Consider the following 12,674-nt stretch of genomic DNA (forward strand, 5'->3'; position numbering starts at 1 on the left):
GAAATAACATGCTACGTAAAAGGGGAAAAACATAGATAACCACAATTACATGCTTCTACCCAAAACAGGCTAGTCCACAAAGACAAACAGTACTGTTGCCAGGGCTGGGGATAATAGCTTAATGGGGACAGGTTTTCTTTTGGGGGAAATACTAACATTCTGAAATCAGATAATGGTGATGGTTTCGTAATTTTGTGAACATACTAAAACCCACTTTGAAAGAGTAAATGTTACCACATGTGAATTATACCTCAATTAACAAGGGAGAAGAACCGGAACACTCTCTGTTCTTTCAAAGTATAATTTTGGGGGGTGGTATTTAAGAGGTAGAAATACCAATAGTTGATCTATATTGTCTTCTTTATTTCTAAGACCCTATTTATGCCAAAAGAATTCGAGAATTTCTGTCAGTAGTCTCTTCTGGTATTTTCTCCAGGGCGATGTAAGACACTTTCGAGGTCAATTACTTATCTCACATTTTTAGCAGCTTTGATTGTGTCTGTAGAGTGATGCAGTTAAAAGACTTACGCTTTCAAGCCCAAAGATGGTCATGTGGCTTATTCTTTAGCATCTTCTCAAATGCCTTTCTTCTCTCTATTTGCTCAATTTCATATCTAGATTTAGTCAGCCTCCTCCTGCTTTTGGTATTTAGTAAGAAAGGAACTGGCCTGTAATTCAGGGGAACAGCTGCAGTATGAGGGGTTCTTGGGAGACAGGCTTCTGAGTATGGCCCTAGTTTCACTCCTAAGAAGGCCCAGCAATCCAGGCAGACCTCATTTTATGCCGCTTTGCTCTCTTACCTCTGCAGCAGACACGGAATTTCTAATAAGACGAAGGCTGGTGGCAAGCGATGCGCAGCATGTGCTCACGGTGTCTGTTGCACTCTGGTAATCCTCGCAATAGTCCCACCCTTTCACTGCACACTTAGTAGGACTGCATATAGCAGAAACCGGAACTTTGTGTGTACTAGGTAACAACCACCACCGAAACACCATCATGTGACTTGTTTTATTGCAACATTCCCTTTGTTGCTGTGGTCTGGATCTGAATCCGAATCTCTGAGATATGCCTGGATAGCTAACAAAACCTCCAAAGTTCTCTGAAAGCCAAAATAGTCGGGTGGGGGGCGGGGGAAGAAATGCTATTCCTAATGCCTGCCACCAAGTGGCTAGCTGAAACATAGTGCTTAAAAATCTGTGTGCCCGTGTTTATTTATTTATTTACCAGTGGTGTGAGCTTATACAATATACCATGTACTTGGTAGCAGCATTAAAATAAAAATCCTATTTTTGCTTCTCCCAAAACCTCATTGCCATTAAGTCAGTTCCGACTCAGCGACTCTAGAGAATGGAGTAAAATGACCCCTTAGGGTTTTAAAAGCTGTAAATATTTCCAGACGTAAACTGCCACTTTTCTCCTGTCGAACAGCTCCTGGGTTCCAACTGCTGGCCTCTTCTTTAGCAGCCCAGTGCTTAACCACTGTGCCACCTGGGCTCCTACGATTACTGCTGCAGGTCTTTCTAAAAGGGCACTCACTCATTCCGGCGCTTAAGGCCTGTGTTCGCGGCTGCAGCTATTTCTTAATTGCTCTAATAGTCTTTTTTCCTATCCAGTCTCATCAATCTCAATAATTATGGAAAGTGAGAAGAGGCAATACTCAATATTCACCCTCCTCCTCAGGAAACACAGATGGACCTCCCCTCTGCCCCAAAAACCCCAAACCCACCACCACCACCAAACAACAAGATAGAGAAAAGTGGTAAAAACCCTTGAATGACTATATAATTTAAGTCTTTAAGCATTAAGTTGTACCCAATAGGCAACAAATATTCCCATGGATTAGGCACTGAGCTAGGGGCTTGGCACACTAGCCTGAATAAGATATACATGGTCCTAACTAATAAGAAGTTAAGGGGTGGGGAAGAAAGAAGTTAAATGTTTATCTGCCCCAGGATATTGCAAACAGACAGCTACCAAACACCGGCAAACATAAAGCATGCCAGCCTGCAGGGAGGGCGGCTCCAGTCACGGGGCAGGCAAAGCTACGTTTCTGGGAGGAGTGGCACTAAGCGAGGTGGAGAGCCACGCCAAGGTGCGTGGACAAGAACACGGCGATTTTCCAAACAGACAGCAAATGCGAAACCGAGAGAAGACAGACTGTTGGAACCAAGGCAACCCCATTTTTCAAGAATCCTATCTTCCCCATTAATGGTCATCTGCTGCTTCTCAGGACAAGAGCCCATCACTTACGGGCAGCCCTAACAAGCAGGGTCAAAGTTCACGTTGCTAATCGCACAGTATTGTGTTTGCTGCATGCTCTCTACACGAGACGCTAATATCCTCCAGGAAGGCAAGACAATAGGTGTACAGTATTCTCATTGCTTTTACGTGGGTCTAATTATGCACTCAGTGGATGAATGAAAAAGCTAAGAACGTAGGCAGGCTGCCAATCAGTAAAATGGGTCCAGAGACATGTGTTCATAGAACTGTTGCCAAGAGTACATGCTTCGTTGCCGTCATGGCAATAAAAGTGCTTGACACAATGGATGGAAGTGTGGGTTGTGATAAGAGCTGTACGAGCCCCCAATAAAATGATAAAAAAAATGAGAAAGTAAATGTCTAGAAAATAATGATGGCAAAAAAATGGTTATCATATATACTCGTGTATAAGCCAGGTTTTCCAGCACATTTTAAATGCAGTTTTTGTGGTCAAGTTAGGAGCCTCGGCTGATATTCGGGTCAGCTTATACTCGAGTATATACGGTATATGATTCTAAGGCACATAAAAAACGCAATCAATATAAGCTGTAGTTTTTTTCAGGTTAAAAAACATTGAAAAGCTATTACTTTTAGCATTTCTACTACTCCAGTGGATAAACATTTACCTTTGATGCTTGAAATTCCTGGTAGGGAGAGAGGTCTTAGTTGGGCAGCTTTATCCATTTGGTCTCCAAGAGATTGTGAAAATTTTGGTGGGGTTGATGGTTCTGATGTGAAATTCTGTACTTGTTCTGTAACAAAAAAGACAGTTTCAGCATTACAGAGCCTGATGCTAAATAAAGCCGGCAATGAAGGTCACCTTTAAGGGAACTTGCGTAGGTATTGAACTACTCAAAGTGAAACAGCAAGGAATTAAATAGTAGTGGCTATGTGAAACCAAGGGCTTGGACTGAGATATGATTTGTGGCAAATGACGATCCATCTGTATTACATTAAGGCTTAAAGCAGTAGCCCTACTGGAAGATTTTACAGGGTTTAAGCTGAAAAGGAGAATTACAATAGCTGGGTATGAAAGACCTGTTTAACGTCCTAGGAGCTTTGCCATAAGCCAGGCTGGGATACGTGCCACCACTCGAACACGTCCAGAGGATTTACATCGTAAGGCATTGGGGAGAACGCCTACTGCAGTGCTATCTCCAGCTCCTAAGAGAACTCAAGAGGTTGCACTGCTTTCCCCAAAATGAAGACTTCTCGAATGCGGTGCTACGGGGTGAGAGGGTGTCCAAGCCAACAGAGCCTAGCATCTTGGTCTTCATAAGGCCTAAATCAGTGGAAGCTGGTGCATCTGCTTGTACTGATTCGACATGTCCCCGCCAAAAGCCACGGGTCCTTCCAACACAATAATCCCAACGTTGGTTTTTTTTCCTTTCTTTTTTTATATTTTATTAGGGGCTCATACAACTCTTATCACAATCCACACATATACATACTTCAATTGTATAAAGCACATCCGTACATTCTTTGCCCTAATCACTCTCAACGCATTTGCTCTCCACTTAAGCCCTCTGCATCAGGTCCTTTTCCCCCCCCCCTCCCTCCCCACTCCCCCCTCCAATGTTGTTTTCTAATGATTTTTCCAAAGGACCAACATTTATTTTTAAGTAATTCTTAAGCACTTACAGAAATGAAGACGCCCATAAACAACATTTAGGGCTGGTTTGATATAAGCTAGGACAGTAGCATTTTTGCCTATAATTGGATGCAGACAGCATGGAGAAGTCTATTTCCAGCTAAACATTACCCATTTTCCCCTTAATAGAGTCGAGTACAAATCATGCACAAAATGGGCTTTCTCTAAATGAAAGCAAAGTGTAGCTGCTTCATCTGGGTGCGCTCAGGCAACATTCACACGACTCGATCAGGACACAGGGACACCTTTCCCGGCTCCCTGTGTGGGAGGCAAGCTGCCCAAGCCTGCGTGACACATTCAGAAGCCGGGCCTGCTCTCACCTTTACTGGAGGTCTCTGGAGGCTTGTTGCTCTCAGGTTTGCTTGTGAGAGCACTGATCAGCTGCAGTTTTTCTCTTAGCTTGGATACCTGAGAATCTGAACTATCTTCTTTCTGCCCAAAAGAAAGATCACAGGAGGTTGAAGGTGGGAGGCAGAACTCCTTTGACTCTTTACTCTCTTCCTAGAGCAGCGGTTCTCAACCTGTGGGTCCCGACCCCTTTTGGGGTCGAATGATCCTTTCACAAGGGTCACCCGATTCATAACAGTAGCAAAATTAGTTATGAAGTAGCAACGAAAAGAATTTTTTAATTAAAAAATATTTTTATTTAATTTTTTTATTTTAAAAGATTTTATTGAGGCAGGGAAAGAACTCCCTGGAGGGAAGAGAGAGCAGAGAAAGGCACGGGGGTACAAGACCCCGGGCGGTCCCAAGACCCAATGAGTTAGGTCAGGAGACTTGGCTATTTAATTTTTAATGTTGAAGGTACAATTAGCAAAACATATACCAATTCAAAATGTCTTCACGTACAATTCAGTGACAGTTTTAGATTCTCCAAGGTGGGCAACCACGCTTATCTTCCTTTTCTGAATTTCTCTACTAGCATTAACATAAACTCGTTGTGCAACAAAAATAATTCGTTGGGGGGTGTGGTGTCACCACAAAATGAAGAACTGTATTAAAGGGTGGCGGCATTGGGAAGGTTGAGAACCGCTGTCCTGGAGCCTAATGAACACGTGGTGCCCGACCCGCCGTAGGTCCTCTTCAAAGGTAATGCAGGAATTGACACACACGGGAGAGGTCTTTGATACTCAGCGTTGCTAAGAGCCTCGCTGGCTCTGAGAGTAGACCATTAAAGGAACATTATGCCACAGACGATCTGATTCACCGTGGACATTCAGCTGTCGGAGGTATGCAGGCGTCAGCAGGAGAGGGAATGCGCCCTTGCTCAGGTGCCTGTGCGACCCGCATTTCCTAAATGCGTAGGGGCTTTTTCCTGCTAACGAAATAATTTTGTTCAATATCTTACTTCATCTGGGACTAGGATCACTTTCAGGGGTAATAAACCTTAAGGAACAAAAAAAGAAGCAACCGAACAATGAAAACCTGCAATATTTCTAATCTACAGTTTTATGTGTGTGTGCGCGCGTGTGTGTGTGAGATCTACGTCCTCTTTGATTCTCAGCTGGCATTAGAGTAGCACATAAAAATTCACTTAATTATAAAATAAGCCAGATCTGGTTTCTACGAGGCCACTAGAACTATTCAAACTCAATTCACTGCCATGGGGCGGGCACTGACTCACTGTGACCCTAGAGGACAGGGTAGAACTGCCCCTTTGAGTTTCCGAGACTGTAACTGTTTACAGGAGTAGAAAGGCCCGACTTTCTCCCACACAGAGGCTAGTGATTTTGAACGCCTGCCCTTGCGTGGAGAAATAATGGTAAGTAGAAACTGCATCGGGCTAAGATACTTAGTTGAGGCAGGGCAAGAGAGCTAATACCTGGAGAGGGCAGTTAAAAATAACAAGGGCCTCAAAGTAAAGCCAAGAAATTTAGACAAAAATGTGTGCTTGTTGCGCTTTGTTCTGATAAGGACTTGCCAACATTTGAATTGTGCTAACATCACCACTTTCCAGTAGGAACCACCTACTTTTTAGTCTGTGTGTTGCCGAGGTGAGCAAAACACCTACGTTTTGTGTTAAACAGTTATAAATGGTTCCTAAATTTTTATTGTCATTTTCCAGGAGAGGCGTTTTCTTTTTGTTTTTAAATAAACTAGCTGTAACAGCATCAGCCAGAAAACTTAACAAAGCCTAGTTTATGAAGTTAAAAGTATAATGTATGTGGTTTTAGCTAGATAATATAATGAACTGTAAGGAACAATACATTAAGATGGATTCTGTTTTGTCAAAAGTTATCTATACTATGGTTGTTTACTGTAGTACAAGGTCATTTCCTCTGAATCTCATACCCTCCCTCTGAACTGCTTAAATGCCAGGTGCAACCTGAGAAGGTACCTTAGCTACTCAGTCACAATCTTTTTGGATTTTTCTTTATTTTAACCCAGAGCTTATAATAATACCAAACAACACTCTAATCGCTAAGAATGTTACAGTAATTTTTTCCCCCTGGGTAATTCTGGGTTACTGCAGATGGTTTGGTTTATCTGGGGGAGATTTTTTTTTTTAAAGGGAAGGTACAAGGTAGAAGTAGCTGAAGTTTTTTATTTTTTGTAGCTGAAGTTTTAATGAACTGTGTATATACTGAGATTGCAGCCTAAAAATAAGACATGGTTTTAGGCTAGCCACTATTTAAAAAAATAATTTATGCTCTGTTCCCTATCATCAGTACAGATAACTAACTATCACAGCTTAAAAGCCACTGCCTTGGGGAAGCCTTCTGTCAGGGACCCCATCACACGCTATACTTTTCCTCTGTAGCACTCATCATACTTGAGATTCAATTACCTGTTCAATTATGTTAATAATTTTCCGACTGATGGACTTTGAACTCCACCAGAATAGGGGTCACGTGTCTAGCCTGCTCACTGTGGTCACCCCTCTCCCCCTTCCACTGCTATTGGTTGATTCTGATTCATAGTGACTATGGGATGTAGCAGAATTTTCCTTTTGGGTTTCCAAGAATGTAAATTTCTACAGGAGCAGACAGCCTCAGCTTTTTCCCATGGAGCAGCTGATGTGTCAGAACTGCTAACCTTGCGGTCACCCTAGCACCTAGCACAGAAGTAGTGCTTGCACTGGTGAGATGCTCCCATACATATTTCAGCCTAGGAAATCGGTCATTTTTATCCTTTCACACGGGGTCACTATGAGTCAGAATCGACTCCACACCACATAACAACAACACTCTAATTTTCGAATTAATTTTCACATTTTAGTAAATGAGGTCAACTTGCTTCATTAAGAAGCAGCAGAGCCCAGAGATACTGGTATATTTATTTTTGCTTCAGGGTAAACTTACTGTTAGGAGCCCTGGCTGAAGCGGTGGTTGAGGTTGGTTGCTAACGGAGCTGCTCTGTGGGAAAAGGATGCGGCCGTCAGTTTTATGGAGGTCACAGCCTAGGAAACCCTGTAAGGCAGTTCTACTCGGTCCTGGAGGGTTGTTATGGATCGTCATTGACTGGATAGCATTGCGCTCAGCTTTTTCTTTTTTTATTAAGCCTCCTGCTATTTGCTTTTATGCTTGGGGTTTTTAGTGACTCTGTTCCGTTGGTCATTTGATCCAGATACTCTTTTCAGAAGGGCAGTCCTCTCACTCACCTCCAAGGTCTAGTAAGGAGAATGAGTAGGGAAGGTTCAAGGCAAATATTACATCTTTCACATCCAGCCCCTTCCAAAAGAACGGATCAAACTTAGAGAAAGCGTCTCAGAACTCTTTCGAGGGCACTGCCAGAGGACTGGGATAAGAGAGGCGACAGGGAGACCGAGCAGAGATAGCAGGTGGAGACCAGTGCCTCTGGCTGTCTCAGCCATACACATTAACACGCTGCGGTATGAAGGCGAGAAACTTTTACCCAGGACCATGCTGGGCATACTGTTGGAAGCAATAGTTGGGCAGATGGATACCATTACAGATTTTCTTTGCTAGAGAAAAATAAAAGAGACAGAGGCAACTAAGGGAGTTTGGAGGTGGTAAGTCTTCACAATTAAGGCCTTGAAAACCTTCAAGGCATAATATTAATCAAATCATCTGAAATTCCAAGGCTCTACTTAGCAGCACTGAATTCAAAAGGTCTTTTACAACCAGGCTCCTTTAATCTTCACAGCTTTGTCGTAAATTAGACACCCCTGTAAAGCAGGATGGGGAGCCAAGGAAGTGAGGCAATTTGCCAAAACTCCACTGTGGCAGTCAGTTCAAACGCTGCTTTCTGTGTTTCGGAATTCAGCTTTGTGGGCCTCCTTCCAGCTTTGGTGCTTGCTTGAATTTTTAGTACAATTTCCTGTATTTGTTTTCTATTTCTTTATACACATCTGTGTCTTTGCTGAATGTTTAAAGGGTGGAGCCTGAAGCTAATAAGAACAAATCCACATGGATCCCAGCATAACATATATGGAAAGGGGAAAAACCAACCAACCAACCAAGGTACATCTCATTCACGGTCTAGTGAAAAGCAGTCAACCACACTGACGACCAGCATCAGTGACTTGGGAACCTTACGTTTCCTCATCTGTATAGGGAGAGGTTGGGCTCCATGGCCTCCGAAGTGGCTGCCAAACTTGACTGGCAGGAAAGAGCTGGTATGACTTCAGGGGTTTTACGTAGCTTTCCTTGTATCATATGCAAAAATGTCCCTCTAATTTGTAGACAGAAGCGGGATAAATCTGAAAGCCAAGTTCAGCCTTGGGGTGGCTGGCAAAATATTTCCCCCACTCGTCATAACTTAAAAACGAGAAGATAAAGAGACTTCACGCGGAGCTATGCGTCAGAGTCCTCCTACCAGACGGCTCACTGGCAACGCGGCAGAGGCTTGTCATCTCTGCCAACTTGAGGAGAGGCCGTGGTTAGCCACGCACCCTCTCCACCCCTTTGCCAAAGGACCACTAGCACCGCCTGTGGCATCCACATCAAAGAGCTGGTATGCGAATTAAGACAAAGATTAAATACAATGCAAATGGATAGCCCTGAATTATGCCAGAAGAGGAGGCATGTCCCCCAGGTACAGACCAAACACACATTGCAGCTCAGACCTTGTGAGAAGAGGCTGGAAAGGCTTACCATGCTGAAGGGCAGGTTCGCTCTCTTTTCGACTTTGCTCACAGCCACCAGATCACTTTCTATTAGGTTGACTCTCTGGGTGAGATTACTGACTGTCTCATTCATCCCCTCGAGTTTAAGATCATTCTGTCTCTGGTACCCCGCTAGGGCACTGTTTACCTCCTCTACAGAGTTGTGAAGGTGCAGGATGTCCTGGAGTGAAAATAAATCAAGTTGAGGAATATAGCTAAAGATGGTATACCAGGCAAGCAGGCCAGGAGCACCTAGCAACCATTATAATGTCAAGTTCACTGAAGTAAACTCCTTTTCTTGGTTAATCATTAATTGCTCTGTCTTTTCTCTGTCCCTCCCATTTTAAATTGTTCCCAGTTTACTCCCTTTGGAATTGTTTGACCTCAGTCAGGCTGGAGGGGGAAAGAGGACTACCTACATGATTCACCCTCTGGTCCCAGAAGCGCAGAGCTTGCGAATTGATTTGCCAATGTTTAACCTCACCTGCTGGCAGGAAAGCTTGCCGGGTTATTAACTGAAAAGGCCATTAACCTAATTTGTCAGAACAAAACTACCTCAGGAACAATACCAATTACTGAATTGGCTCATGTAACAAAACCATAACAAGTAGTGCATTATTTAGTACAAGATTCAATGATTTTTATTGGCATACGCTGGTACTGATTGCTACTTAAAAAGGAATTATGGCTATAGGTTTTAAAGGGCATTAAACTCGAGGCAGGAATTCTTCTTACGTGAAGATTTCCTTTATTCATTCTCTTTACTTAATGTGATTCTGAACCTGATAACCCTTTCCCCCAACTCTTGCCTTTGCATTCCTGATTTTCAAGGACATGCTTTATAACACGCTTAGAATTTACTACGGCTCAAAAGAACCTGCTCTCCGTTCCTCTTTAACAGGCCCCGCTTGCTAATATTTCATAGTTTCCGGATAATCTGGCCATCCTATGTCGGAAAACCTGAAAAGGAGTTTACTCCACTGACTGACATGCAAGGGGTTAAAAAAAGGCAGAGTGTCAAAGAGGAGCTAGGACAGCATTTTGGGTCCCTGAGGTCCAACATACACATCACTCTCTGCTCAGATCTTAGACGGGCAAATAAAGCGTGCGATGCCCCCAAAGCCCCTCTAACACGGTGTGTGCCCACCCAGCTCAGGCTGCCTCCATGGTCCCAGCAAGTTAAGCCAGACACAAAAAGTACCTGTTTCAAACTCTCTCTGTGAGCTTTATTGTCAAGCTCTGATGTAACTGAAGGGGATGGGGCAAGCTGGTTGCTTCCATTGGTCCCCTTTAAGAGGTGCTGATTCTGAAAGAGAAATGGAGGTTAGCACAGAGATCGAGTCTACTTAACCACCTACAATGGTTTTGGAACATTCTGGTCACCCCCTGGAGCACTCATAAATTAATTATTTCCCAGTAATCTACAGGGTGACCAGCCTGGTGGGAGGCTCTGAGGAGTCCTGTATCTTTTGAGATACCTGCCTGAAACAGGGGCTGGACCATGAAACATGGCCAGGCTGCCGTGTGCTCAGGACGAACGAGGCTGAGGTACTCAGAGAGCAACAGTCAGCCATGCAGCCACTGGCTTTGGGGCCTTGAGCACAATCGGCCATGCACATTAGCCTTTTCCCATCAGCAGATGCCAAGATGCATGTTTGAGGGCTACCTTTCCCCCAGTGCACGTCTCTTTTTGGCAGAGAATAAAACAGGCAACGTGCTTATATACACTTTCTCCTTTAGTGGAAAAAACTTTGCCTGGCTTACTCCTTTCCAGGCTGTCAACACACTGATTCAGTATGGAATGTGCCGGTGGGGCACTGCTACTGGCAGTCATGGGACCGTAAAGGAGGCAGATAATGAAATTAGAATGTGATTGGTGGAAAGAAATGGTCTTCCTTGAAATATGAAACCCTGCTAGTAAGAAACAAAAGGCAAGAGTAAAGAGAAGGCTAGGAGGGGTAAAATCACAGGCCAAGATTTCTGAGTCAGGAAGATATTGGAAATAACTTAAAAATGCTCATGTTATTAAAGTAATAATCACAGAAGAATTGCTGAGCTAGAGGTTTTAATTATCAACTCAATTCAACGTTGCCCAAGGGCATTCAGTTACTCAGCAGCGGAGGTGAAATTAGATCCAGGTGCCTGGGCCCTCTGCCGCCAGGCTTACTACATAGCAGTGAAGAGGACTGGTTCTATAGAAACGGAAAGCCCCTCCCTGCTAGAGTTCCCTAATACAGTCCAGGTCTCCCTGTACAAATCGCCCAACTCAAATCTGGAATGCCAACGCTTGGGAGGAGTATGTGGGCCACCACTAGAATTACATTAGCGGCATGTCCGGGGAATTTGTGTGTGCCTTAGTCGCGATTTCGTGTACATATTAACTCTTCTCTCCATCAAGGCAGTTGAGGACACACCATCCTTTGTCCCCTCTATAAACTCTTCAAGGTGCTGGATACCGGCTAAGTGATTAAGACTCTTGAATGGCTGTAAACGGACGGCATCTGCGGCAGCAGAGGGAGGTGCAGAGGCATTTGAAAACAACTGCTAGGCACTGCAGAGATCTGTTTTCTGTCAGTCACCTGTTGCTGCAGAACTTATCATCTCAAACTTTGAGGCTTAAAACAACAATTTTAAAAAATAAGTTTTCAACCGTGGGTTGACTGGACTTAGTTGGGTGGTTCTTCTGCTCCACAAGGTAAGGGTCACGCACATGACCACATATATGGGCCACATTTAGCTGGAGCTTGACTGGGCCTGGACATCAGAATGGCCTATCGAGCGATCTCAAGCACTCTTCTCATCATTTTCTAAGAGTCTTGCCCACAGAATAGTGACAAATAATAACTTGTGTTTTAAGCTACTGGGTTTTGGGGTGGTTTTGTTAAGTAGCAAACTTTCCATTTTCCTTCCTACCACTCCACACTCGGAAACTGTATCTTAATAAACTGTATCGTAACTGTATCTCCTCTAGTGTGACATTTGCAGAAAAGCTCATTTACCTTACCGGGCAAATAATAATCAATAAATACTACTTATACCTTTAAAAAAGGTTCATAGTAGGGCCTGTTGGCTTAATGGAAACTTGGTATGGCTAGTGTTACACAGTAAAGGGCACGCAGGTGCACGCCAAGGCTTTCTGTTGCATCATCGCCCTTGTAGATCTCCTTACCACATCACTCGGCAGCGTTTCCATGGCCTGTTTGTGCTCGTCCACAGTTTTCTGTATTGCCTCCATAGCAAGTTGGACACTGTTTAAAGTGTTGCCAATGGAAGCTACACTCTGAACAAAACCAAAAAAAGATGAATAGGTCAGTGTTTTTTCTTTTAAAAAATTTTGATAGCTTCACTGAGATATAACTGACACACATAAACTGTACATATTTAAAATATATAACTGATAAACTTGGTATATACTTACAGCCATGAATCCACTCTACACTCAGGACAACAAACAACTATCGCCCTTAAAAGTTTCCTCATGCCCCTGCATACTTTCTCTGGATCTATCGCCTGGCAACCATTGATTTGCCTCCTGTCATCACACATCAATTTGCATCACCTAGAATTGTGTATAAATAGAACCAGCATGCACTTGTTTTCTGGTGTAGCTTCTTTCATTCAGAATAATTACTTTGAGATTCCTCTATGTTGTAGTTACTTAGCCTGTTGCTGAATAGATATATTGGATAGGTATAT

At 43.5% G+C, this 12,674-nt stretch overlaps 1 protein-coding gene across 2 annotated transcripts in view; it reads right to left on the reverse strand.

Annotated features, from left to right (window-relative positions):
- The window catches only part of EFCAB14 (EF-hand calcium binding domain 14), a 45,399-nt gene that overhangs the window by 6,576 nt on the left and 26,149 nt on the right, over window positions 1-12,674 (reverse strand). The window contains exons 5-10 of one of the 2 annotated variants that reach the window (XM_075555772.1): window positions 12,148-12,258; window positions 10,180-10,284; window positions 8,968-9,159; window positions 7,213-7,266; window positions 4,231-4,342; window positions 2,886-3,011 (exon numbers count right to left, since the gene is read on the reverse strand). In XM_075555772.1, coding sequence (XP_075411887.1) covers window positions 2,886-3,011; window positions 4,231-4,342; window positions 7,213-7,266; window positions 8,968-9,159; window positions 10,180-10,284; window positions 12,148-12,258 — 700 coding nt within the window. The remainder of the gene's footprint in view (window positions 1-2,885; window positions 3,012-4,230; window positions 4,343-7,212; window positions 7,267-8,967; window positions 9,160-10,179; window positions 10,285-12,147; window positions 12,259-12,674) is intronic. The other variant, XM_075555778.1, reaches the window with a different exon arrangement.

The sequence above is a fragment of the Tenrec ecaudatus genome, chromosome 1 (genome assembly GCF_050624435.1).
Source record: "Tenrec ecaudatus isolate mTenEca1 chromosome 1, mTenEca1.hap1, whole genome shotgun sequence".
Taxonomy (NCBI): Eukaryota; Metazoa; Chordata; class Mammalia; order Afrosoricida; family Tenrecidae; genus Tenrec; species Tenrec ecaudatus.